This window comes from Struthio camelus, chromosome 2 (genome assembly GCF_040807025.1).
Source record: "Struthio camelus isolate bStrCam1 chromosome 2, bStrCam1.hap1, whole genome shotgun sequence".
In the NCBI taxonomy this organism is placed as follows: domain Eukaryota; kingdom Metazoa; phylum Chordata; class Aves; order Struthioniformes; family Struthionidae; genus Struthio; species Struthio camelus.
The window spans coordinates 10,115,060-10,143,022 of record NC_090943.1 but is presented as its reverse complement, the minus strand read 5'-3'; the positions used below and the strand labels follow the sequence as shown (position 1 = coordinate 10,143,022).

General features: G+C 39.4%; 1 protein-coding gene across 2 annotated transcripts in view; it reads right to left on the bottom strand.

The window, feature by feature from the left end:
• Positions 1-27,963, bottom strand: part of RBM33 (RNA binding motif protein 33) — a 102,188-nt gene that overhangs the window by 56,736 nt on the left and 17,489 nt on the right. The window contains exons 5-10 of one of the 2 annotated variants that reach the window (XM_068934276.1): positions 26,906-27,206; positions 25,692-25,802; positions 19,261-19,432; positions 12,191-12,399; positions 9,925-10,243; positions 3,399-3,457 (exon numbers count right to left, since the gene is read on the bottom strand). In XM_068934276.1, coding sequence (XP_068790377.1) covers positions 3,399-3,457; positions 9,925-10,243; positions 12,191-12,399; positions 19,261-19,432; positions 25,692-25,802; positions 26,906-27,206 — 1,171 coding nt within the window. The remainder of the gene's footprint in view (positions 1-3,398; positions 3,458-9,924; positions 10,244-12,190; positions 12,400-19,260; positions 19,433-25,691; positions 25,803-26,905; positions 27,207-27,963) is intronic. The other variant, XM_068934277.1, reaches the window with a different exon arrangement.

The following is a 27,963-nucleotide window of genomic DNA, read 5'->3' as shown; positions in this document are numbered from 1 at the left end:
AGTCCCCAAAGAAGATGTCTGTTTGTGAAATGCCAGTTGCGACACTGAGACAGCAGCTCAGGGAAGGGAGTATAAACCTCTGTGAACCAAAGGCAGATGGGATATAAAACAAGACCTCCAGAAAGACTTCGTTGTCAATGTTAGCCTAATCTGTTCTTCGAGTAGTTTAAAGAAAACACTCAGTTGGCACTTGCGCAGTTCCCAGTTAACTCAAATACCTACAAAATATTAGGATCAACTGTGGTTAAAGATTTGGATTTCTATCAATTACAACAACATCGAGAGCTCTTCGCAACTTGGATGAGCAGAGAAGGCGTCACCAAACTCGGCACAGTTGGCACAAGTTTACCACATTTCACATAACATGCCTCAGAACCACCATTTCTTCAGTCCTAATTAGTTGAACATGGCTCTCAAATAGGGTTTGCACTAAGTCACCTTGTGTGCTTACATAGTAAGAGACAGACAACTTTACTGCTTGATTCAAAATTACTCTACATGTTAAAATAACTAAGTAGGGAACACAAAGAGACTAATTCCATTATGGCCCTTCTAATACTTCTTTTCTAGACATTTAAGGGATTAAGCTTTAAAATGACAAGTAATTCAACAATAAGCCCCTCCCTGAAATATCAAAATTTAGATTCAAGGCTGTTAAGCGCATTTGATCACTCCCAACTCCAAGCAGACTCAATCCTGATCAACACTACACCGATTTGAGTCCTACACGTTTCTCATAATTTAGAGCTCAAACCAACACGCTCGTTGCAACTTTGCTCAGCTCTTCAATTGCGTTCTTCTGCAAAAGATTGTAAGAATTAACCATTACATGGTTACAAGTCACTTCATTAGCTATAAATTAATAACACCTGGCTTTCAATGGATTTATGACTTGCAATTGATGAGCTCTGACTGAAGCTTTTCCCATGACTGGAGCACACACAGGCTCTCCGTGCTGAAAGGTTTCTCTGCTAGGTAAGATATGAACTCCGAGGCAATTTTATCTCAAGTTAGAGCACCGGATGCTTACAGGTCCCTCCCTTGCAATAATTTTTATCATCTTTAATGCTTCCACCTCTGTGACAGTCAGCCAAAATAAACCGGATTCAACGTTAAATTGCAAAGCAGACTAAAAGTATTCAATTTTAACTCCAGAGTTTAGAAACAAAGCAACCAGAAAATTACTGGACTACTGTTCTTTGACTGGGTGACCCTAAAAACAAGGGCAAATCCAAGTCGTTACTATTTTTCCAGAGATCCCTTTGTAATGAGAAAGAGGATGAACGAACAAAACCCGCAACACTTCCGTCTTTTTCAAATGGCTTGTTGGCAAAGTTGTCTAGCCATTGCTATACTGCTCTAAGTCAACACGTATACATAAAACAAATGAATTATAATAGCACAAAAGTATTTGCCATGTAACAGAGCAAAAAGGTAGCTCTGCAAGATAAAATCTTCAAGTCAGAAAGTAAATTTGACTTCAGCTCAAGAGCTAAACATCCTACATCTAATAAAACAAACATGAGATATGTACACAGTGACACTTAATTCCTAATCCCAATATGACTGATAACCTATGCAAAATTGATAAAGTACTTCATTAGGGAAGTCTGTATTATACCCATTTTACAAATCATTGAGTCATGGAAAGATTAAGTAACATTCTCAGGGTCATATAGCAGGTTACCAGCTGAAGTGGGAAAAAACCCTCAGGACAGCCAAAAAAAGAGTCTCCGGTCCTGAGATTTTTTTTTTTTTTTTTTTTTTAAGATATTCTTCCTCCCCTTTATGAATAAAAGGATTACATTGACTTTTTGCCAGGACCTTGCTTATAATAAAAAGGCAGCAAATAGTCAACATTTTTCTTTAGGCTAGAGGAGTAGGATTCCCACCAAAAATGTTGAATCTGTTTTATTCATCTAAAAAAAATTGTTGCATACAAGATTTAATTTTGCTCACTTTTGTTTTTGCAACTGTTGAAGTACTTCAAACATAGTTAAAAATTAAAACCTAATTTCACAGTCTATTTAAAGAAATTAATTTCTGATTTTTCTACAATATGTAAACACACTTCAAAGATGTCAATTACCACGGATTTACAGATAATTCCTCGCTCTCCAATTTCTTTTCAATCTCCAACTGTTTAGTGGCAAAGGAATTCAATGTCAAATAGACGAAAGATTTGTTTTCATTAAAAAAAAACTAGAATTATTTCTCTACTTCGTACTAAAGACTGGGGAAGAAAATTATTTCTTCTAAGAACTGCAATAAATTTGAGTATAAAAATATGTCTAGTTAAAATGCAGATGAAACTGAACATAAAGTTACTTAATGAAACTGTAGTTTTACTATTTTATCATTTTTATACTTCACAGAAGAAACTTGGTGGTAACTTACACATTCAGTTACTGTACAAATTATGGACATCACAGTTCCTTAGCTAGATGTCTTGTAAGCAAAACAGTCTGCATCGGAAACGATCAGATATGCACATGGCAATCAAAAGTAGTCACAGCAGGTTTCCAAAATCTGCTGCTTTCAAACACATCTGATCTCTGTACACTAATTTATTGTGTGATTCCATACAGATGTTCGCAAATATCCACTTCCCTCCTTCAACACTGCAAACATTAACAGAGGGTAACTTTGATGTGTTTTATATCTTTGGGGAAAATAACACATGGGTCTTTTTTTTTGAAAATACTTAAGGCAACCGCACAAAAAATTTTTTCTTCTTTTATTTATTTTGACACTCTAAACCACCTGACTAAAAATTTAAGACAACAAATTCATGACATATTGAAGAAGCCTAAAAGTGCACACTCTCCCCACTTATAGAACCAATAAATCAAGTGAAAGTACCCTAGTGAAACAGCTACGTGCTTTGTTTGTTTTGGAAGTTAGGGACATACAAAAAGCAAGGTCATACAATGCCACTCCCATTTTTGATATTAACAACATGAAGGTATTTAAATACCTGAAGTAATGACAACATGGAATTCTGCTGATTTTTTACAATAAAAGATACATACAGCTTTTTAATCTGAGGGATTTTTTCAAATAGCCTTTTATTATATCAAATAAAATAAGGATTCTATTTATACAGGAAGATTCTAGTAATAAAATGAAGCCCATGTTCTTTAAGACGAGATGCATTCATACCTCTCCCACTGGAGAGACTGGTTCAACAATTTTACAGTTAGACAGAATTAATTCTACCCTCAAAAATCCATTGACCTTAAGCTTTTAACAAACATTTTCAACTGCAGAGTGTATTGTCAATATTTACAAATCCTTAAAATTATATTTCACTAGAGCAGCTTTTATTTGCTATATTAATATTTCTTTGCAAATGTATGCTTATCCATATCAGAGAAGGAGAAACAGCTGCTACTCACCGGAAATCTCTGGGGCCCTACGGCAGGTCTTGGCTGGGCTGGAACTGGCAGCAAGGGCACTGAAAAGAGAAACACCTTTTAACACCATTTGTTTTACCTAATGGTCGTTGCTGTTATTTCCAAAAGAAGTTGCATAAGGAGCCGTGATTAATACCCACTATATTTACTCTCACATGGCACAGTTCCCACCCTCAACTTTAAGCAGGCATTTCCCCTCCTTCCTTCAGCACGCAACAGGGCGGTTTGGCTTCTCCTAGCCTATTTGCGTAATTTAATTCTGCATTTTCCAGAATTAGATTGCTTTTGTTTCAACAAGGCTAAGCAGAATACGCATTCAGCCCAAGATTTCTCTTTGGCAAAGCCAGCAGAGATTCAAGCGAGAACCTCACACTCAAAAGCGCCCTCTCATCTTCATGGCCCTCAACGTTTCCTAGGTATCCCCCAGTCTCCCCACTAACTTTCCACAGCAGGCGCAGGGGACCTATCTGCTATAAATCACAGTCCACAGGAGGGCAAAACGAGGCAGGCAGCAGCAAGAAAAAGAAAACAAATTTCTTAATCTGGCTTTGCCATTGCGATGCTGTAACGTAACGGTAACCTCGACCACAGAAGCTGCTGGTCTCAGACGAAAGACTGCTATTACATCAAGAGAGACGGAACGAAAAGGTAGAAGTAGCAGATCCTCCTCATGAAAATAGCTTGTCCAAAACTGAGATTTCAGGGGGATTAAAATGGATGACTTATGGAAGTAACTATATACCAAGAGGTTTGTTAAAAACAAAAAAACAAAACATAACAAAAAACACACATATAAGAACAGGCACTTAAAATCATGGCATAACGCACAACGGAACTACTGGTAGATCCTGGGGACAAAACCTTTTTTTGAAGCCCCAGTGTGACAAAGTGTAAAGACAGACTTCCCATTTTTCAGTGCAGGCTTTTTCCTTCTCTTTGGGTTGTCTAAATGATTAAAAGTCTGACATATCCTCTAACAAATGTTTTAATGTTAAAATATAAACGAAAGGCCTAGAGAAGATGAAGCAAAGCAAAACAATTAAACAGGACCAAACGTGTTTCTTCACCTTCTAAAAACTTTTAGTGAGGATATTTTTGTCCAATTTATTTTGAGTATTCTTGAAAGTGACAGGGAAACTGTCTCCTGCATAGGGTCTGATATTAAGGTCTTAGAAAATAGCTACTGTATCACATTTCACAGCAGGAAAGGCATTAACAAATGCGCCCAACAATCCCCTGGAATTAACTACACTTCCTGACATGGAGTTTGCTAAGATTTCCTCAAAATATCCCTTTTTTCTTGATAATCGAGGCATCAGAACTAATGTACTAATAGTTTTAAAGTTCATGTCCATGCCTGGCTTCTGCCCCCTTTTGTTAAGTCCTTGTGGTTTACTGGTTCCTGGATTGACACGGTAAACTAAGCACGCGAACCTCGTGCCTTGCAAGGACCACGTGCAAACCCAGTATCAGGTTACACGAAAAAAACTAGTCGAATGGCCTCATCTCAGTTTCTAGCAAACGTCCGACAGCATCATACAGCCACGACCACTTGGAAAAATTGACAGCGTGCTCTTGACAGACCTAGGACTAAAATAGCTCAGGTATTACAGGTCAGAGAGGCGCTGAGAAAAATCGCATGGGGTGGAAAGCAGAGGAAAGTCAGCTGAACGGAATCCGTGCGTGTCTATTTTGGAATCCTGCCTCTGGCAGTGGCCTCTCTCTCTATATATTTTATATTTTTAGACAAATGAATTTAATACTCATGAAAGATGGGAGTTTAGACTCAACCTCCTTTCAATCCTTGGATTCTCTTGCTGAAACAGCAAAGAAGTCTCAAAGAAGCATTCGCTTTCCTGATGCCAAATCTTCCGCAGCTTTGAAAGGCATGTTTCAAAAATAATACACAATATGTTGTTAGAAACTATTTTAAGAGGATTAAACTGCTTTGGGCTGTAAATTCCATGGCTATACCTGCAGAGGTGAAGCAGTAATTCCCACCTGATGATTCAGAAGAATTACAATTTAATTTTTCCCGAGATATCCAATAGTTTTTAAAAGGTAAATGGCGTGCTAATCTACTGAGCTGCCACAAACTGCTCATTAGTAATTCATGCTGATTCCGGCAGCATCTAAAATATTCTTGAAATAGTACTTTGTGGTAAACAGATGGGAGAAAAGCTCAATATCTAAATCAACGGGTGAATTATCATAGTACATACATAGCAAATTAGTATATCTCTGTGCAGTCCTACTGTATTTGTAAATTCATCATACTCCAATATGGACATGTGTTGAGGCCAAAACTATCATTTATAACTCCAGACTCATTTATAGGAAGGGACACAAAAGAAAATTATATGAAAGGAAGCATTTAAAGGACATAGGATTTAAATGCTGCCAGAGGCTAACAACTGAATGCCAACTAATACCTGGAGAAGGTATGAACAGGGGCTCACATAGCCATTTCAGAGGTTTTGATGGATTGAGTCCCTCTTATTCATTTATGAAGCTTCAAAAATTGAAAAAACTTGAGCAGAAATTTGGGGGAAAAAAACTGACTTAACAGAAAGTGACTCTCCATTTCTATTTAATGGAGATTCAAGGCGGGACAGAGAGAAGGTGGCCCTGAGAAGAGATCTGCCTTTGACAAAAAGGAATAAGTCAATAATAGGATTGTTCAAGAGTACTTCAAACTTGCTTTCAAGATAAACAGATGGCTACTAGCAGTCTTAAACATTTATTCAAATGATAATTTCACGACAATTTACAGGAGGTGTGAGATTATTTGAGGAGATATTAATATACTATATCCAATCAAAAGTGAACTCAAACCAAAGGATGTTAAGAAAGTAAATCTCCAGGATTTGGAGTTAGAACAAATGTCCTTGATGTAGATAATTAAAAGTATGTGGGTTCAATCTCGCCATAAAATTATGGGGGGGGGGGGGGGGGAAGCACCAGATAGCCTACATGAAAACATGACAGCACTTCATTAAAATTAACAGAACCTAAGCGTGCATACCACGCACTTCCAGACCTGGCATTTTAGCTTCCAGGCATCACATCTCAAACAACAGAATCCCACTGAACTTTCAACTATCTAACTGCATTCACCTTATACGCCTGAAAATAGACTCATCCAAGGAGCAGGACATCAAAAACATGAGCTCTGTCCAACCTCTTTCATACTTCCTCTCACCCTGAAATAAATGATGCTGCAAGTTGAATGCAGCTGTCAACTGCCAGGTTCTGCCTCAAGCAGAGGCATTAAACGGAGCAGTTTTCTTTCTGATGTAGTAATGAGTGTTTTTTTGTTCCGTTTTGAGGGTTTGGGGTTTTTTGTGTGTTTGTTTTTGTTTCTTTCTCCTCCTCCGCAAGGAATTCAGAGCGGTTCTCCTTACACTGGCACTTCTGTCTCCCACTTACCTGCAGCAACTGCTGGTGAATATGCAGAGGTTTGCTTAATGATGCATTTTACTACGCAAATGTCATTGAAGATCTTAGCATTGTGCTTTTCGTTGCTGAAGATGACTGCTGAAGTCCCACTGTTGTTTTCCTCAGGTGTGCAAATGCAGGTACTTAAAATTAATGCATCTCTACTGCTACAGACCAAGAGACTGAGAAGGCCCCTACTCACTGCTGTGGTAAAACCCTGAGATTCCCATATACACTCCCCAATAAAGAAGCTAGATGCAAGTTTTATAGTGATTTAAAAGACTGCATTTAAGGCTATGTCACACACTCAAAAATATTCAATAGTCTTTCTGATGGTTCTTTTGGTAAAATGGAGGGCACAAGGGTATTTCATATGAATCAACTGTCAAGGCACTTAAATTTCACTGAAACTCAATTTCTTCCATAAAAAAACAAAAAACCCACTCACTCGTTCTGTATATGCTGAGAGGACAACTAGACTTTTATGAGTCAAAAAACAAATGAGGTGGATTGAAAGCTGCCTGAATGGCAGAGCTCAGCAGGTAGGTGCAAAGTCTAGCTGGAGGCCTGCAGCTAGCAGGGCCCCCCAGGGGTCAATCTTGAGTCCAGTCGTGTTCAACTTATTCACCACTGACCAGGAGGAAGGCACAGAGTGCACCCTCAGCAAGTGTGCTGATGATACTAAACTGGGGGGAGTGGCTGACACACCAGAAGACTGTGCTGCCAGAAGGACCTCAACAGGCTGAAGAGACGGGCAGAGAGGAACCTCCTGAAATTCAACAAAGGCAAGTGCAAGGTCCTGCACCGGGGGAGGAATAACCCCATGCAGCAGTACAGGCTGGGGGCTGACCTGCAGGAAAGCAGCTCTGCAGAGAAGGACCTGGGTGCCCTGGTGGACAAGTTAAGCATGAGCCAACAACGTGCTCTTCTGGCCAACAAGGCCAAGGGTATCCTGGGGTGCATCAGGCAGAGCGTTGCCAGCAGGTCAGGGGAGGTGATCCTGCCCCTCAGCCCTGGTAAGGCCTCACACGAACTGCTGTGTCCAATTCTGGGCTCCCCAGTACAAGATATGGAACTGCTGGAGAGAGTCCAGTGAGTGGCCACTAAGGTAATTAAGGGATTAGAGCCTCTCTCACATAACAGAAAAAGCTGGGAGAGCTGGGCCTGTTTAGACTGGAGAAGAATGGGGAGGCGGGGGGGAAGGAACTTATCTATGTGTATAAATATCTAATAGAAGGGCGTCAAAACGATGGGGACAGACTTTTTTCAGTGGTGCCCAGTGACAGGATGAGAGGCAATGGGCACCAACTGAAATACGAGAACTTCTGTCTGAATCTATGGAAAAAACTTTTGTTTTACACTGTGAGAGTGACTGAGCACTGGCACAGGTTGTGCCCAGAGAGGTTGTAAAGTCTCCATCCTTGGAGATATATTCAAAAACCATGTGGACACAGTCCAGGGCAGCCTGCTCAAGGTGAGCAGAGGGGTTGAACTAGATAATCTCCAGAAGGCCCTTCCAACCTCACTCTTCCTGTGATTCTGTGAACAGCCAAAGTCAGCAGGTAGAAGTTTTGAAAAATGGATTACAAATCTTTACTGAAGATATCCTACCATGCAGAGGTAAACAACTCTGTTACAAGGAGGATCAGCAATCAAGTCAGTAAAAAGACTATGCTGGAGAGAGAGGCAGGCCTTTGGCATGTTCAGTGTGGCAGAGATGCTGTGACAAGATCGAGGCAAGCATGCAGCAATTCAATGATGTGATGAAGAAACACCAATGATACAAAAGAGAGAAGATACATCGGCATACTTCTGAAATCAGGCAAAAGCAGAAGTCCCCTGCAACCATTACTGGAGTTAGGAGGAAACCTGTTCACCTCGATGCAGGAGATTTGTTGACTACATCAATGGGAGGAGAGGCATCTAAAAAAAGTCTAAAACCAATTTCTGTTTTCTACAGAACAAATACCCAGAACTGTTGCTTTGAAAATGTTAGAAAAATGCACAGAAGGCATACATCCAAGACTAAAGGAGTTTCTGAACTGCTTCCAGATAATCTGTCCAGATGCATAATTTGGTGGGAAGCACTGATTTTATTAGACAGGAAAAAGTGAAATAATCTCTAGGAAATAGCTACTGTGAAGCCATCTGTGAGAAGCTTAACAGACTTCTCTCTGGCAATAGACTACCCTGCCAAATTCCCATCTTTTAACAGGCAACTAAATGAAGCAAAGACAGCACTAGCTTGGAGTTCTGCTGATACGAGAGGAAAAAGGATATGTAACACCCACATATAAGTATATCTATATATGAATATCTCTATACATACACACACACATATATACATACATATATATATAGAGAGAGAGAGAGAGAGTCTAGCCCCAATCAGGATCACAAATCAGAGTTACATAGGCACCTTTTTTTTTTTTTTAAATCCTCTTAGGGATTATAAAATTACTACTTATTTGGGAAGTGTAACAGCTCTGCTGACAGCTGTCCTAAAAAGCATAGCTCAAAGGGTGTTTGCATTAAATAAGTTACAGAAAAAGTGCGCATTTCTCAGGTTCTGAACCAAATAACTGTGGTGCTGAAAGGAAAACTGAAAGAATGTATCTTGTCACATATGGATAGCAGCTTGTACCTCGCACACCGCAATTGCAGTTCAAAGAGTGCTTCAGCGTATTCACACTAAAATAGGTGGGTGGTCATTCTGTGACCGCTTGGCTGAACCTAGAATGATGTGGGAAATTATAAACTGTAGTATTTGCCTAGTTTTGAAAACTGACAGCTACTTTTAAAATACATTCTCTTTTCAATTTCCACTTCTTCTGCTTTTTGCAGGTTTTACATTAGAGTAACGAAGATGATAAAGTGGAAAAGGCTTCGCTGTTTCAGCTGGCCACAGTCCAACTAGATTGTCTTACTTTGGGCAAAATATTTGTTTTAAGAAAGAGAAGATCAGCCTGAATCACAAGCCCATTAAGCGATAAACAAAAACTGCTGCATCCTTGGCACAGAAAGAGATGAGTCACACTCTAATGACTGGGAAGGTGTTCAGAAAGCTCACCTTGTACAGGCGTCACTACCGTCCCCTTGAAATGTGGGTTTATGTGTATGTTCTTCGGTTGCTGAGGTGTCACTGGCGGTGGAGTCATCATTATTCTAGGGGTTTCTATCTGAGGGGGCATATGTAGCCCTGGAGGAGGGGAAGAATGATGCTGATGCTGTAAAGGAAGCAGAGATTGTAACTGTTGCTGCTGCTGCTGCTGCTGCTGTTGTTGTTGCTGCTGCTGCTGCTGCTGCTGTTGTTGCTGTTGCTGCTGCTGCTGCTGGAACAGACTCCTAACAGGTTGCTGGTGTGGTGGAATTAACCTCTGTGAATGAGTCTAAAGTCAGACAAAAGAATAAAGTCAATATGCTTTACAGTTCAAATATACTGACAAAATAACTGGCACAAAACCAAGACACCTTTGAAAAACAATTAGGACCAAGTCTTAACAGAAGAACGTCTTTCCCCTATCGTGAAATCCTCTGGAATTGTTACGAACGATCAGCACAAGAAACAAAGGAACGATGGAAGGCACTAATGTGAGGGAGAGGAAGGCATAGAGCAAGGAAGACACAGAAGCTCCTACCAGACAGCAGAAGCACCTAGGATGCCCAGACTGAACGGTACCAAAGGCAGCCGTTCAGCTTTCACACTGTGCCTTCTTAATCCCACGTTAGGGCTCTGTATGTCTCTGTATGTAGGGCTCTGCAGACTGTCATCAACTGCAATAAGGCATTCGTGCTGAACAGTAGAAAGCTCAGCCCTTAATACCAGCACAAGTCCACTAGCTTTTCCCTCAGGTATAGAGGAGCCTCTCTGAGAGGAGGGACCTAACAGTAGCACGAAAAGTCAAAACACAGACTAATCTAGATTCTTAAGATGACATCAGTGCAGCCCATCTAGCCATGCTGCCTGAAGTAAAAAAAAGCATTAAGCTACTTTAAAGATACTTTTCAAGTTATTTTCCTTAATACAAAAGGAATTCTCATCTCGATTAACTTTCCCAAACCTAACAAGCCAAAACCAGATGGAAATCAAAAGAGGCCTCAAGTTTCTCTTCAGGGACACTGCTGCTTCTGAACTCACTGACACTAAAAGCCAGTCTTGAGCCCTAGTCCTGCTACTCTCAAACGGTAGCGCAAGAAGAGTCTCAAGCAGGCAACCTTTTACTAAGATGTGACTTTTTTTTTTTTTTTTCCCCAGCAGCCACCTATATAAAAGCTAAGCAGCTACAAAGTATGAAGGAGAAGATTCTGTGATGAGCACAGAAACAGTAGCAACATTTTAAACCAAAGTAGCAAAGATTGCAGCAACACAAAGAAAAAAAAAGTAATTCTATCTTCACTGTTTTAAAAGCAGGAAATACTCTACTGCACAGCTCTCAACTGGTGAGCAGTCCACCGACCCCTGCTAGCGACTGGCACCTAGAGTTACTGCCGTGGAAAAAATCCCCTTTGTTTAATACCGATGACCTTGTCCTGCAAAGACATACACAAGGTTTGTGCTACAGTCCCAGCTTCCACTACACTTTAAGACAGATAACAAAAACAAATGTGGGCCACCTCTTGATCACACACCTACTGGGGTTTTTTTGGGAGGAAAAAATAACTTTAGCTTGTGACATAAACCAGGGAATTGGCGGGGGAGAAAAAGAGCAAAGAGGCATTTCACCTGAAGTCCGAGGAAACTTAAGCATAACACGGCTAGAAGAGAAGCTGATTTATCTAGTGGTGGTTACTTTTCTGTTTTTAATCTGTCTCCTGTGTGCTAGGAATACAAATAGATTTCTTTCAAAGTATTAGCAAAAGTTTGAGTTAGACCAAAAAGCTGGAATTACATTTCTCCCAACCAAATTACTGTTAGCAATGGGGGACAAACATGTCTACACGTCACTCACAGAGGACTTAACCTACTGTTCCATGCTGATGCAAAGCAGTAATATGCCTGATTATACGTGTATGAATCAAAATCCACTTTTCTTTTGTGGGCTTTGAGATTCCTCAAGTTGAGGCTAGTAACAAAACTCATCACACAGTTTTTTCAGTCACCACGTTATGCAGAGCCCACCCTGCCCTGAAAGAACAGAAGTTTATGCTGGAATTTCTGCCAGTCTTCAGAATTTTTTTTTTTCCCCTCCCTGAGACTGATTTCAATTTTTAAAGAGAAAAAACAAACAAATAAAAAAAATAAACCACCCTTCATAAAGATTCACAACTTGGAAAGCATTTTTCCCTGATTTCCTGAAAGTACCCTCAGACAAAGAATACTAAGGAGGAAAAGGTACCATTGCGGCCGGCTGGTTTGGCAGCAGAGCAGGCCTGTGATCCTTCATTCTTCCCCTCTCGTTGTTGTCTCGTCTTTGTTCTCCCATCCCGTGGCACATCACTGAGCCTCCTCTTCGCCCTCCTCTCCTCGAGCCATACCGCCCCTGTTTAAGCTGCCTTTCTCGTTCTTCAAATTCAAGTAATGCTGCTTTGGCTTCTGCAGAGAGTTCTGTTAAAAGAGAGAGAAGGGGGAAACGTATTAGCTTCATGCTCAAAAGACCAAAAAAAAAAAAAAATACCATGAAAGGCATCACTAGAACTACAGAAGCATCATTGCAACTAACAAAAAAATTTGCAGGCACTTTGATCTCCTTTAGGTGGCATGTTAACATTTCACTAGACACCTGCAAAAGGGAAAAACATACCGATGTTTGTGTCTGTCACACAGGCAAAACGTGGCAGGTGAATGAAACAAACACCAATAAAAAGGTTATTTCTGCTATTGAAAGCTGCCTCATGTTTGCTGTCGGTGAGACTGCGGCTGCTTGCACATCTGCATCGTCTTAAACAACACGGCACTTTTCTGCAGAAACGTCCCACAGCACAACAAAAGCTCCAGCACACTCGCCAGGAAAGGTTTTGACGAGTCTTCCATATAAACAGATTTCACGTGCTAGACTTTGACTTTGGCCTGCTCCAAAGGAGGACTTTCTGGTCCTGGAGATGTTTTTGCAGTATGTAACTACTTAAAATTGGTATGTATTGCACATGGTTCAAGATCCAGCTGTACTTTACTAGTGATAAATCCACTTATAGAAAGCACACACAAATTCTAGGCTCAGCTCAAGTCAGATACATAGCCAGTGATAAACCCCACCCAATTCACCAGCTCAACAAAATTGCCAAATTTGGGTAAAACCTGCAACAACGCTGATGATAAATTAAAAAACAACTATACAGTAAATGACCCGAGTAACCAAATTACCTGTGAACATAGACAAAGCCCACACAAAAACTTTGGGAAATACAAAGCGACAGTACCAGCAGTGACACCCATCACATTTCAATTATTTAAAGGGGATAAACTTTAATCCAAATAAGCAACCAAGCACTTGGCAGTGTGCAGAGTCATAGCCGTTGTTACTTCTGAACGTGAACTTTGCACTTAACGGTGCAAAATTAATCTACAAAAACACTTCCTAGACGAACATACGCATCCTCTGAACGCATATAAACGCTACTCAGAGCGAGGACTCCATGTTCTCATTAAAAGCGTTCTCAGCGTTAAAGGCGACTGGATGCACAGACCACTTTTTAGGACAAAATGGTTTTATCTGCTAACACTACAGGTAATGGCTATATCTGAAGATCAGATTAAAAACACGCTGCATCTCCGCGCATTCTTAAGGCGGCTGGGGACATTAATACAAGGTCTCTGCACAGCTACCTAGCCTCCATCAAGAATACTTATCTACCACAATTAGAAAACTATAAAAATTTGTTGGGAGTGTAATAGCCAAAGCTGCTTAAGCCACCGTTTTAAATATCTTTATAAGTAACCTTAGTTACTTTTTGAAGTTGAGAGTGGATGAAAGTACACGCAATGGTGAGAAGAGCACAGTCCCACCGCAGCAGCTCCTCTTCCTTGGCTGCAGATACTACCTGCATGACCAAGCTGCAAAGATGACGACAGATTTGCATGTGCCAGTTTTCAGATGTTATCAATGCCTACATGAATCAGAGGCGTTCTCATTTTTAAAAGAGAAGTCTAGAACCTGCTGACTACCCAAGGATACAGCACACATGACAGACTGCCTAAAACCCCAGGATCTGCCACATATTTCTCCCCCCTGTTTCGGTACGGCAGTGATAAAACCCCACGTTTCCCTACCTCCTTTTCTCTCCCCTCTCTGACACTGGAATTAAGCGGTAGAAAAACCTTAATTTACAAACACGTCAGATATCCTTACGAAATGCTACCTTTGCCCGAGGACCTGCCTCGGGAGCTCGGCAGAGCCCAGGGCAATCGGGCTACGCGAGGAAAACCGCACAGCACGGTTAAAAAGGGGCAAGGAACCACACTCCCCGAAGCCTTCGAGCGCTACTCAACGTGCACACCGCGGCTTTCTGAGGAAAATTAAGATAAATGCTCTCATATGCAAAGTAATCACAAGTATTTCATGTCACTAAAAAAACCTATCATTTCCCATGCTTCGCTCTCAGGGGAAAAAAGCTGGTTTAACGGGAAAACCAGACCTCCGATTTCAAGCCTGTCCTCACCTCAAGCAAGTTCAGTTTCTTCAGAGGCTCGCAAGCGTGAAGAGGCTACCGTGGGCTTTTAGATGGTCTTCGGGAAAGAGAAGCACCACCAGGTCCCATACACTTAAGGAGCAGGCATAGCAACTCTCCCCTTGCCTCAGGCACGCTACTGTGCCACTGCAAACTAGAGGGCACATTTAACCAGAGGGTTTCCAAATCCTCTCCAAATCCAATTCAGGGCATGGCGCTAGCTGGAAACTTTTCTTTTCTTCCAGGATAGGACAGACAGGACATTTTTTCTGCCATCTTCCACACTACAATCCTGAACATCCTTGCATCCTACGGTGCAAGGTAGGCTGGAAAGCAAAGTTCACTCATGGCAACAAGTACCTACCACGGATACTCATTGAAGAGGGTAAGACGCTACCTCCTACGAAACAGATTAGAAGTCACATGAGAAGAAAGCAATTCTTAATGAATCTGGGAACAGAGCTAGGCTTCCTACAACGCACAATGACATCTAAGTCTCAGAGTCTTTAGTGCATTTGAAGGACATCAAGTAGAAGCAACTGTAGAAGAAAGAAGATGTTGCACCAAACAAAACGATTTCAGAGAGCTACGCTGATTAAGCACGGGGAAGCGATGACAACATCCAAGTTGAAGTCCGTTCAAATGATCTCTGACATGTTAGGCACATTCCACTCCCTTTAAAATGAAAGGTAATAAATTGTTTTCCTAGTCCCCACAAAAATTCTCAAACCTGCAAAGACTGTGCCTTCATAGGCACAGCGCACACATTCAGATTTTCAGCCAAAACAGGAAAATTGTATGTAAATTTGAATTTTGAAAAGATATCCAAAATAAAAGACATTCCTCATGTCTTTTATTGTCTCTACAGCAAGCATCAGCTACAGACACAGCGCATCCATGACCAAAAAAAGTGCACTAAAATTGTTTTTAAAAGAAAAAAAATGAATATTACATTAATACATCAAGCCTACTTCCCCATGACATGCCACTGAAGGCAATGAGGTCCTATCTGTGAAATACGCTTAGACAGAAAACTGCAGGTTCAGACCCTTAGAGACAGAGTGCAAAGATTTATGCAATAAACCAAACTCATTCCTCATGAATACCCAAAACACTTAACTTTTTTTTTTTTTTTTTTTAATTATTGAGGAAGCAAAGTAAGAATCACTCAGGAGATTCACGTGGTAAAGCCCACCATTTCTCCCTGGTTATGAGCTTGGGCACCCCATGTCCCAAAGGGGCTGAGGCAGGCTGGATGCAGCCATGCCCTCCCAGACAGGGAGCACTGGGGTACGGTGCTGGGCCACCGCAGACCCAGCCCAGCTGAGTGCAGGTCTGCGTGGCTGACTCTGGCTCCGGAGGCTCCCCAGGGCACGGGCATTTCAATTCCCAGGCTTCAGAAGCCTAGAACCTATTATCCTGGAAAATGCAGATTTGCAACTGAAACCACATTCCAGAAATGCCTTATTAAAAAAAATTGCATAGAATTACATATATGCACACATATGTATGCAACCTAAATTGCATGTGACAGCAAATGATTTTTTTTTTTTAAACTTTTTTTTCCCATCTTCTAGACTTGCAACCTGATTATAACATGCGGTTTTGCATGTGGTGCAACAGGGCAACAGCAAAACATTCATTTTAATTTCCTAGTTTTACCTGAAGTTTCAGCTGCTGCTTATCACAGTGAACATAAATCATCTAAGCAGAACATAACAAAAAATACTGCTGCATATAATAACGATTCTCAGCACTTTGCAAGGGGCTTCCTGTAAGTGTTTTTTTTTTTTTTTAATTATCCAAACTAAAATATTCTCTCTGTAACTATGTCAAGCAAAGCCATTTTTCTTCTTTATTCTCCTTAACAGGTAAAAAGATCCACAGCACAATAATTCCCACTCAGTAAAGAGTTCAATGGAGTATAATGAAAAAAAGTTACGTATTTCACAAAGATGATAAACTTCCCATCTCCAGAAATCAATTGCACAGTCTTCCTACAATTCTCCTCCTTTAAATTTTTCAAAGCCACTAGTTACGTTTTCTTGGATAAGTTAATGTTTAGGAAAGGTCTCAGCTACAGGCACAAGAATACTCCATATTTCTATCAGCATACACTTACCCTAATCTGGACTGCACTGATCTCACATCCACACATAGTTAATGCAGTGAATCAGCAATTATTTTTCTAGTGTCTCTAAGTGTCAAGATTAATTTCACTATCCCTGGTAATAAAATGGTTTCAAATGACATCTTTAATCAGCAAGAAAGAATGCACTCCTCCAATAGAGACAAGCTGTCACAAAAGGTCACCAAAATGTGACAGGATAGAAATTACGTTTGTAACTTCAACTGAAATGTTAATTCCTCCCTAAGTGTTTTTGCAACTATGTTCAGATTTTAAAGTAAGGAGATGTAGCTCTGCAATGACGTTTCATTTTTAAACCGGTTCTATTTGGTTTAAAAATTTGCTCTATAATCTCAAAAGCAAGCAGGCACTTGCAGATAAACAACAAGGTGGGTTACTCCTGTTTGCTTCTTCACTGTTTAACTTTCCACCAGGTGATCAGTTACTTGGTCTCTTTATCAACAAATTAACACACAAAAGCAGCACGAACAGAAACCATTTCACAAGAGCAAGTTTGTATTGTTGCCAAAGATTAGTTTAAAAAAATAAAAACAAGCAACAAAAAAATCCAAATAACAAAAAAAAACTGCTGGTCTATAAAGTCATCCACAATTGCATCCTGTTTTACTTATCTCGGAGCTATATCATAAGTCACCCATAAAAATAAAGTCTAATTCTAATCATTACTGTCTTAACAGTCAAGCTCCACTGCAGGTTTTCTCCTCGTGGATGGTCTTGTTTTACATAAAATTACAGTGTAAATCCAGGTACGTGCAAATACCTGCAAACGCCATTTACCTTGCAATTATGTGCAAAGATTTATTAATTCCAACGCTCTCTGATTTATAAAGGATACTGTTGTGTAAAGCTACCCGTGTCTTTTTGTGTAAATAAGTTACAGTCTGTATATGGTATATATAAATATGGTGTTATGGCTGAAAACACATTCAGAACGTGTTTTCACATTCTCAGACAAAATATCCCTTGCCCACACAAATTACTTTGTGTCTGAGGCCTCCAGAGGGTTCCTCCAGTCTCATTCGAATCAGGATCAATTCCTAATTATTGAAAACAATGTTAAAAAAGGCCTGTGATACACACTTTGCCTGAAATTGCAAGTAAGAAAAACCTATTGGCTAAATCTAGGCAACGGATGAGAAAGATCTCAACTCAAAATCATGCACTGAGTTTGTCTCACCCGCAGCATGACAAGGGCTACTTGACACAAATACTATTGCAAAAGACCAGCCCAACCTCTGCAGCTGACTCCTGCTGCTCACCAACAAGTCCTCATAGCGAATTAAGACTTTTCACTTTTTCTTGCACAGCAACACCTCAAATTCCTTGCAGTTGAATCAAAGAATTATTAGGATACACAACTCAGAAGATTTCTCAGAAGTAAGACCTTTAATAAGGCAAGGCTTTTAAGGTAAGAGGAAAATTTCATCAGGACAAGTTCTGACACCCAAGCCAGCTGCTCTGGGAATATAATTCCAAAACGTCCTGTTGCCTAAAAAGAGGCTGTCTTTTCTAGAAAGAAGGCAGAAGCACCCAGCTACCAAGTTTAGGCTAAGTAGAAACTCAAATGTTCACCTTAGGGCATCTACTGCCCAAAGGGTGGCATCTATCTTACAACACTCCTATGAAGAATTTATGTTCCTACAGGCTGGTAACACCTATAAATATTATCAAAAGATGCACCTTCTCCCATTGGTATCTGGCAATTAGCCAGCAGCAAGTGAGAACTACCTTCATTACCAATTCACCTAGCTCTTGCATATCTTGAGCTTCTTCAAAAAATTTCACCTTTTTCTCCATGGTCTGAAATGATATTTTGGTTCAACAGCAAAACAAGGAGAACGGTATGCCCTTCTGAAAGCAAACTTTAATATCCTCACCAATGTCTTAACTTCCTCTCTTATCTTTTTTCTCTCTTTTTTTTTTTAACGCCCCATATTGCCCTCAGCCAGCATAACAACCCTAGTCACAGGCTGCTATTGCTTGTAGCACCACCAGCGTTACCACCACTGTAAACCCAACATGAGCAATATCTATTAGATACTCAAGTATCCAGGACACACAGGAGGGGTCTTGAAATCAACTCACAAAAACACCAGGCAGGATGATTTTATTTACACACTAAAATAAGGTTGCTGCAAGAAAGTTGCAAATCTACTGCTTTTGCCAGAACTACCAGCGTCTCCAATGCATTAGCTGCACAGAGCAGCCTCCCTAGAATCGAGCGTACCCATGCTCTGCCACGCTGACATGAAGAAAATTTATCCTTTCAGACACTGCCCAAGAGATTAAGTTCTGGATAAGATACCTAGATTGTTCGGTGTTCGAAAAGCTGAATCCGGAAGAGAGGGTTTTCCGTACTTTTCTAACGCCCTCCTCCAAGCACATTTGCAAAAGAGCAGAAAAGTTTGAATGAACGAATATGGCCCTGGTTTTCAAAACGCTACATACTTAAACACTACCCAAAGGAGATCAACACTACAGATACTAGAACAGATTACAGATGACATTCGGCAACTTGGACATAGGCCAAGCCAAGTCAAAAGATTATTCTATCTTTAGAAAGACGTTCAATGGCAAAAAGTTATGGCAGGAGTCCCTTTCAACTCCTTTTATTACAGCTCTTCAAAACAGGCCATTGCCACAGAACCTCACCCAAAGTTTCTGGAATGTTTCTCCTTTCTCTTGTCACGTCCGACAGCCTAATTATCGTCCCTTCTTTCCGCTCAGTTTTGAAACGTAGTCGTCCAGATTCTTCGTCATCATCCTCCTCTTCATCAGATTCTTCTTTTGTTTCTTCCTGAAGCTCGAGAGATTCAATAGCTGCCTGAAACACAAAATACAGCGAACGCGCATACTGAGAAGTCTACTTTCTCGTCAACAATAAGACTTAAAAGACAAAGTTTTCTTTTAAGGTCCCTTTGCACAAGTTTTGCTGGCATCGTGTTATTCTCCTACATGACTTTGAAAGCAAAGATCAATGGGTACCAACACTTTAAGGATGTTTTAAATATATAGATATCAAGTATAGAATAAATTTTGCACATGTATTGGGACAACATACTTTGCTGCAATATTTAAGGGGCTATGGAATCTTTTGCTAAGACCACCATCTAATTTGTAGCTACTTTTGGACATAGATCAGCATTTCAGAGTTGACTAACATATTAGCATACTGAAAATTAGCAGATTCAAGTAATCCAAGTACTTAAAAACAAATCAACGACTTGATAACAATTGTCAGTAGCGTGTTGTGAAAAAATATAAACACATTTCTCAATTATATTCCCGTAGCTATGCATAAGCGCACTTCTCTACTTTTTCTACTCCTTAAATTAATTCAGCAGTTGATGAAGAGAATGTGGAACAAGACTGCATAAAATTTGCATATACTAGATGCGTATATCTGAATGCTACTCCCTTGTCCTCATTTACATTCCAGTTCTCTCTATAACAGAGAACATTTCTTTAGATGAAACAATGTCCCAAATGAAAGTGGATTCCTCTCCCTCTAATTAAACAAAAAAAATTTATCTCATTTTCTTGTGCTAGCACGATAAAATTAAGTTCAGAATGTTACACAAGTTACATTTGATTGCTGGAGTTGAAAATTAGAAAACTTCTAATATAGCATGATTTTCCATAAAATAGTTGGTTACTGTAGATTTACATTGTTTTTGCTTCATTTGAAGACATCATAGGAAGCCTACTTGCTGATTTCTTAGAGACTACACACGCCTTTTAATTCTTTGCAAAGCCATTAAATACAACACAACTTCTACGCTGCTTGAGGACTAAAAAAAAAGCGAAATATTACATGCAGGAAATGGTTTCGTCTTCTAATTAATCAGATCGGTGCAGTAATTTCTATGAAAAAGGCATTGCAAAGTGCGTCAATCAGATGGACAGATACTAAGTCAAACAGGAAGACAATGACTTAATGGCAGGATGGCGCAAGAAACTGCAAATTTCTTCATCCGATATCCCAATTTCATCCAAAAATGAAAAGAAATATGGGAATCAAGATTAGAGATAGGATCTGGCAAGGCAATGTCTATTTAAGAGCAGCATAAGAAGTGAACCTTGTCTTGCTAGTCCCTTAAAAATAAAGAGATGAGAACAGACAACTTTGGTCTGGTGAAAAGGTGATCTGTATAGTTAGTTATCAGGCTTTAACGGGTTACTGATCCCAGCTCATTCCAATTTAACATCTCTTTATCTCAAGACGTATTTTATCCAAAGCAAGCATACATTAAGCATTGTACAACCTGAGCCGGTAAAAATGCTTTAAGCTATGACTAACAATATAACTAAAGTTTTAAAATATAAGCCTTAAGAGCTGTTTTAAAGATATGTATTTCTATGCACAGACTTTATCATATAAAACAACAGAGCTTCAAAAAAAAAAAAACCCACACAAAACAAAATCACAGGATTGTAGGCAAAAAAAAATCTGTCAAGTCTGAAAGAAATGCAAACGTCAAAACCAAACCCAAATTGAGAACAACCAATCTCATTAACATATTCATATAAAATCAAAGCATCTCAGAGGAAAGGCAGGTGGAACTTGTGGAACAGAGGAGGGATGTTAGCAAGGGAAGAAGTGCTAAGCTGGGTTAAAAAAATAAAAAATAAATCTACTTCCAAAAGAGGGACTCCCAAAGGAGAAAGGAATAGCAATATCTCTATCAAATTCATGATTTTAAAAATCCATAATAAAACAATTTTGCTGTTTCAGTGCAGATCCTTCAGGATCGGGATGGAGAAGTCAGAACTGGAGCGGTGGTTCTGCGAGAGATGCTCTCTCACCTCGTTAAGCCTCCTACTTTTCTTCAGTGCACAAACCATTCTCAGTGTTTGCATCTCTCCCAAGCTACGTGGGGATTCCCATTTTCATTCATCACAGCCATATTTCAGTCACACGACCTTATCTTTGAAGGGAAAACCTACTTGTGCAAGGCTCTGTGTATGAATATATAGAAGAATCAGGACTAGAGTCATTAATGTGGTCTGAATTGTCAAGAAAAACATTGCAGTGTTTTAACGAAACGCTATACAAAACATCCGTGGAAAAACTGAGGTCTTTCAATACTTATCCATTGTAAAAAATTTTTAAAAATGCAAGTTACAAAATGAGAACAGACTACAGCTACCAACCTATGCAACAATAAAAAGCTTTTCTACACAAGTATCTACTCTATTCTTCTTAGCCACTTATATTGCTCAAGAATGCTAACTGACCCATGTCCAAGTCTGATTATATGTATGACTGAGGGATTCATACTTGCTGTGATGCAGATGCAAACATGTCTGACAGTCAACTGTACGTTCTCTGTGTATAGCTCCAGGAAAGGTTATCTGAGCTGGGAAGGAGCATACACTCTTCCCCCCAACTTGTTGAATACTTTAGATCATCTTTGCAGACTTCCAGTGTAATAGGATGAGCTGCTTTGCCAAGATTGCACTTGGCAGATGTATGGATTTCATTTTTCAGAAGACAAGAAAATTGCACAGGAAAATTACACAGGAAAGGATACGAGTAAAGACAGAGAATTAATACATAACAGTACTTAAAGGATACTGTTTAATACCTGCTCATCGTGAATATCTCTGCATATACATAAATAGCCCTTGAACAGCCACTTGAGGTCAGTTGACTCGTCCGGCAAGGCTTCTTATCAGCTCTCCTCAAAGGAAGCTTAACGTTTCCCACTATGACACCTTGCACAAAGCTACTAAAGAGCTTGGCTGATTTTTCATTATGAAATATATACATACACACACACACACATATATATACACACACAGACCTTACTCCTACCACCAGGGCAGAGTTTTCTGCCATCCTCATTAAATAAGTATGCCATAAATCCCAGGCACTGACCAGAACTCCCCACACCGGGCTACAGTCTGCTACAGAGCAAGAATGAGTGCTCCTGCCCCAAAGCCCTTACCATGCAGTTGTAAGATGGATAACAGACAGAAAAAGCCCAAGGAATCCGTAAGAAAATACTAGTCAGCATGAAAAATGGTGATCTCAGCACAGGATCCTAAACCTGGTATTTTCAAGTGTTCTGGAGGGCTTTTCGGCAGAGAGCGCTAAGATGTACAAGCCAGGTAAGTTTTGCAAAGGCTAAAACACATCCCTTCCAAATAAGACATTAGGAAGGAGATAGAAAGATGTTTTATTAACTCTCTAGTGAATAAGCCATTGAGGCTCCTACCTTAGGCTAACACTGAGGCGACAGCAGCAGCAACTGCTCAATCCCAAGAGATCAAGAAATAAGAGCTGATAAAAGCATGTTACACCTATCCCAAAGGCACCTCCATTTAACAGATGAAAAACAGGAGTAAAGACTAAACTTGAAGTTTCCAAGTATTTTTCTAAACATACTCAAAAGCCTAACTGTTCTGATTCATACTCTTTTCATCATTTTCTTCAGGCTTACAGGAAAAGAGTCTTCAAAATTGAACAAGAGAACTGACATTCATGTTTCAGGTAAGCACAGCTGGAACAATCTCACAGCAAACGCTTGTTCTCTTTGAGAGAATACAAACTTGGGGGAAAAAAGCCAATATGTATGTAGCGCATCAAAGTATTTTTCTCAATTCAGGTTCCCTTTGTTTCTTATCAGCTTAACCCAAGACAAGGTTCAAATTAATGCAGTGAGAAACCTCCTGTCGTTCAAGAAAAGAAGCTATAGACTTCACAGAAGATTAATTCTGATATAAACCAACATAGAAAGCATGAATTCTAATTTTAGGAAGTTGCATTGTTATGAGCATTTGGTAGAAACAATCAGTGATGTTATTCCTCTATTTAGAGGATTGCATATTCATGTAACTGGCAGTTCTAACACACCTATTTGCTGCTGAAACTTCTGCCTACTGGATTTTGCTTTGCACCTTATGAAGACAAAAGTATTTTCTGAAGCACTACTACAACTTCTCTTTAAGCTCCAGAGCGTATTTATTCAAAACACGAGTAACAGGTCTGCCCTTTCCCTTATTTCACCAATTTCCCCCATCCTGTTCCAATCTCCTGGCCTGACTACCTCTTCTCTGGGTTTAGAGAATTTCTTCATGCAATACTGTAAGAGGCTGTTTTGTTTTTTAACATAGAAACTGCCTAATTTCAACCACTGGATAACACGCCAAATTTCAGTCAGTGGATAATAATGCTATTTATTTGTACCAAATCTACTTCAGCTCCATTCTTGTGCTGTATTTTGAATACTGCCATGCCAACAATAACACTTAGTGCATGTGAACAAGGGCAATGATATTTAATTAAGGAAGGCCTGCTATATGATCTTTGAATAAAAAATAACAATATTTGGAACTGGAGGCACGCGTCTACCTATACAATATACAGAAGTACATACTTTGCAAATATACTCTCCTGATGGCACCCTCATTGGGTGAGACAAATTGAGAGCTTACAAACAAATTTAAGTAGGATATATCTGAAACAAATGAAGTATACGTTAGGAGCCAAAGGTTACATTAGGAGTCTTGCTGTTCCAGGAGCAAGAAACCTGTGGCAATCTCCAAGCCATCAGAATAAAGACAGAATATAGATTAACTGAACAAAGATGTGGCCAAACGTTTGCATTACATGAACAATTTTTCTAACAGTTTTCTTAAGAAAGTCAAATTAAAAAAAAAAAAGAATTGCATTTGTGCTGTCTTTTTGAATGAAAGGAATTTAATTCTGAATTATAAGACAAATCTATAAAATATGTTGGTTACACAATTCAGACTAGGTTATATTCAAAACAACTAGCTTAATTTTTAGAAGTGGTAAATTGGAAACGATACTCAGCTGGATACAATTTAGATGCTGTCCTTGCATTCACCATCTCCTAGAGACCGTGGCTGTAGATAGCCCAAGTGCTTCAGACTGCGTTTAAAATACCAGAAGGAAAACGCTTATAATTCAGTGAATGAATAAGAAGCACTTCTTTCATTTAAGTGTTTCTTTTTTCTTTCTTCGTTTGGGTTTTTTTTTTTTTTTGGAAAGGTAGATTTAATGTTTAGAAAGTAGGAAATTTAAGATATATTTGGTATAGGATTGCACGCTTGCAACAGCAAAGGACTGGACAGCGTGGGTGGCCCCTTTCAATGTCCCTGTTAATCTAGCAAAGAATGTTGTTTTACTATAATGCTTGATGCAACTAGAGAGCATCATAGCACACCCATTTGTTGAAGCTTCATAGAAGAACGCTGTTGTGTCTTTGAGGAATTAATTTCCTGATGAGTTAAGACACCAAAGGAACCAAATCTGCCTACGCTTCTCAGCGGGTATTCCACTCAATCCTATTTAATTAAGAACTGGAATAAAAGTAATATTAAAGTAGATTCCTGGTGGGGAAAGGAAAAAAATTCCTTTACCTTCTGCATCAAGAATTTGTTGCAAATTAAGAACACATATAAGAACATTGCTCCATGCTACAACCAGGGAACGTATCCTTATTAGTTTTTGGCATGAGCCTTCTGCTTGTGAAGGAACGAACTCATTCTCTTTCCTAATCAAATAATTAAAATAAACCTCACGGAAATTTCTGTCCCAACATAATTTCTTTCAAATCGATTCGGTCTTCATCTTTTTGGACATACCAAAGCTTTTGTGCTCACATTCCTTCGCAAAACAGGATTCTGGTACACTTGAGAATTGTATCTACAGCCTTAACATCAACAAATTATCTATCAGGAACGTTAAGCCATTAGAGATGTGAGACAACCCAGACATCACACAGGATTACTATCATGCTTCTACCCAAAAGAGACTCTGAAGCTTCTAAGATTAAAACTAAGATTAAAACATGGACTTTTTGAAGTCTCCCTTATGATTTTTAGCCCAAGGGTGGGGGAAACTTGGGGGGGGGGGGGAAGAGATCTGATATAACAGACAAATATAGATACTAACTCATTTATTTTATACAAAGAGTAAAACCACCAACAATTCAACAATGATAAAGCTGTATAGAGTTGCATCAGTTCTTACCTAGCAATACAGATAATTCCATAACTTCAAATTCTGAAGCAACTGATTGATTTACGTTTCCACTAAACTCGCAACATACCTCTTCTGATTCATTTGTCATTGTCTGGGAATCTTCCAGTTCCTCATCAGCTGTATATTCCTCTTGTTCTTCCATTGCTTGCTCATTATATGACTGCATGTAATCTTCATCCTAAAACAATAACACAAGAAGGTGAAAAGATATACCTAAAATTTTACAAAAAATACACACCTGCTAAGAGCGAGGTGCTTAAGCATTCACAGTATTGTTGTTGTTACCAGAAAGTATCGTATCTATCAGAACTGTCAGTTCTAAGTGACAACATAAGATGTAATTAACAGGGCTTTTAACTAGTCACAGTAATTGCACTGTTACTGAAAACATAATCAAAACAGTTTTCATCTAGACTCCAGTAATGCCATCATAAAGGTCCCACCTACTTCTGCAGCTCTCCATCCTTTGATTACAAATTCACTGAACCAAAGACTGCAGTAATTGCTCACTGAAGGGAGCATGTGCCTATAGGACATATACATTAACATCAAGTTTCACCTTTTTAAAAAATATAAATATTTTTAACACCTTCTGCAGTAAGTTATATATGAACGGGTTAGATTCTGTACAACTGAAAAAACATGTAGAGCAAAAACTTTAAAAACATCAGCAAACAACTCACTGAACACACAGAGTTTCAACTGAGATTAAATCATTTAGCTAGCAATTAAGGCCAGTGCATGTTCTTTAATACATTGCTTACATTATATCAAATTATGCATGTGACATTTTCTGAACTAACCTCCAATCTCTTTATTCAGGTTGAGACAGTTCTCAGTTACAAAAAGGATGAAGGAGCGGCACATCAATCACTTTGGAATATTAGCACCTTAAAGATGTCTTTAGCAGGTCAATAATCTTTTCACCTTCCAAGGACTTTATCAGATCTTGTCTAAAGCCTGGATAAAAGCTTTTGCATTAAGTACTTCTAACAATTGGCAGTGTATCTCCACCACACAAAGCTGTTTTTCTTCCTTAAGGATACAATCCTCAAGGTCACGATTCTCAACTGCCTTCCAGCATGACAAAGGAGCATTACCTACCGCCAAACAAGCTGTCAACACAAACTTGGTCACAGCCTAGATAAAGAAACTGCCAGACAGTGATAATAGGTCTAATTTCCCCTCCTCCCTAGGGAGCCAAACAGTTTTCACATCAGTCTAAAACCCTATGCACGTGAAGCAATGTTATCTTTGAAGATACAATAGAAAGAAACTCACTGGAAATTCATCTAGAGGTTCATTGATTTCAAGGTCTAGCACTTCATCATCTTCTCCAGGCTCTTCCCCATATTCTATTTGGTCTTCTGTCAGTTCAGGATCATTGCCTTCGTAATGTCCTTCCTCTGCATACTCTGAAGCATACACTTCAGGTGCTTCTGATTTGTCATAAACTATTTCATCTTCCCCTTGGTCATACTCAGACTCGTGTTCGATGGATCGATCATTGATGGTATCAGAGAGTTCATACGATGCAAGCATGCCAGACGTGGCGTTGAGGCTAACTGTGACACCTTGAGAACTATGGCATAGGAGAAAAAGATTCGAAGGTTGAAGCATAATGGTCGAGGCTACTTAAGAAGACTGAGCAAAACAGAGTCAAACAAATATCTGTTCTCTAAGTTGGTGCACAAAATTATACCTCACATGCTATTTGACTACATGCCATATACTCATAACGCATACTGTACCACAGCTTATCACCAGCTGCAGGCTATTTGACCAGGGGAATCAAATCAACCAGATGGTCTAACAGGTCAGACTGGCAAAAGTCCTGCTTGGTAACCAAAGCAGACTGCATTCAATTATAATTCCAAGACTAACAAAAATACACAAAATTACTATAACTGCATCCATTTTCCCAGTCTCTCAAAATAAGCTAGTAAGCTGTTTTTAAATAAATACATTAATACTTATCTTTCTTGATTATCTTGCAATCAAGCTTACATTTTTATGACAGATTTAACATCCTACTTAAAATAACGTAATGTATATAGTCAAGAACTGTCATTTAAATGTGTAAGACTTATTCTAAATTAGTAACAGCACAAGTAGGCATAAACCTTGGAAAAAAGCAAACAAGTTCAAAACTGGAAAGATGATCACTTCCAGGAACAGCAAAATTCAGGATTTACTGTTTACAATAGCCAGTATCACCACCATACAGAAGAGTGAATCACCAACTGCAGACTAGTTACAAGACTAGCAGGGGGGAAGTTCTCATTGATTTAAGGGCTTTGGGAACAAAGATTTTTTTTTTTTTAAATTATATTCCTATT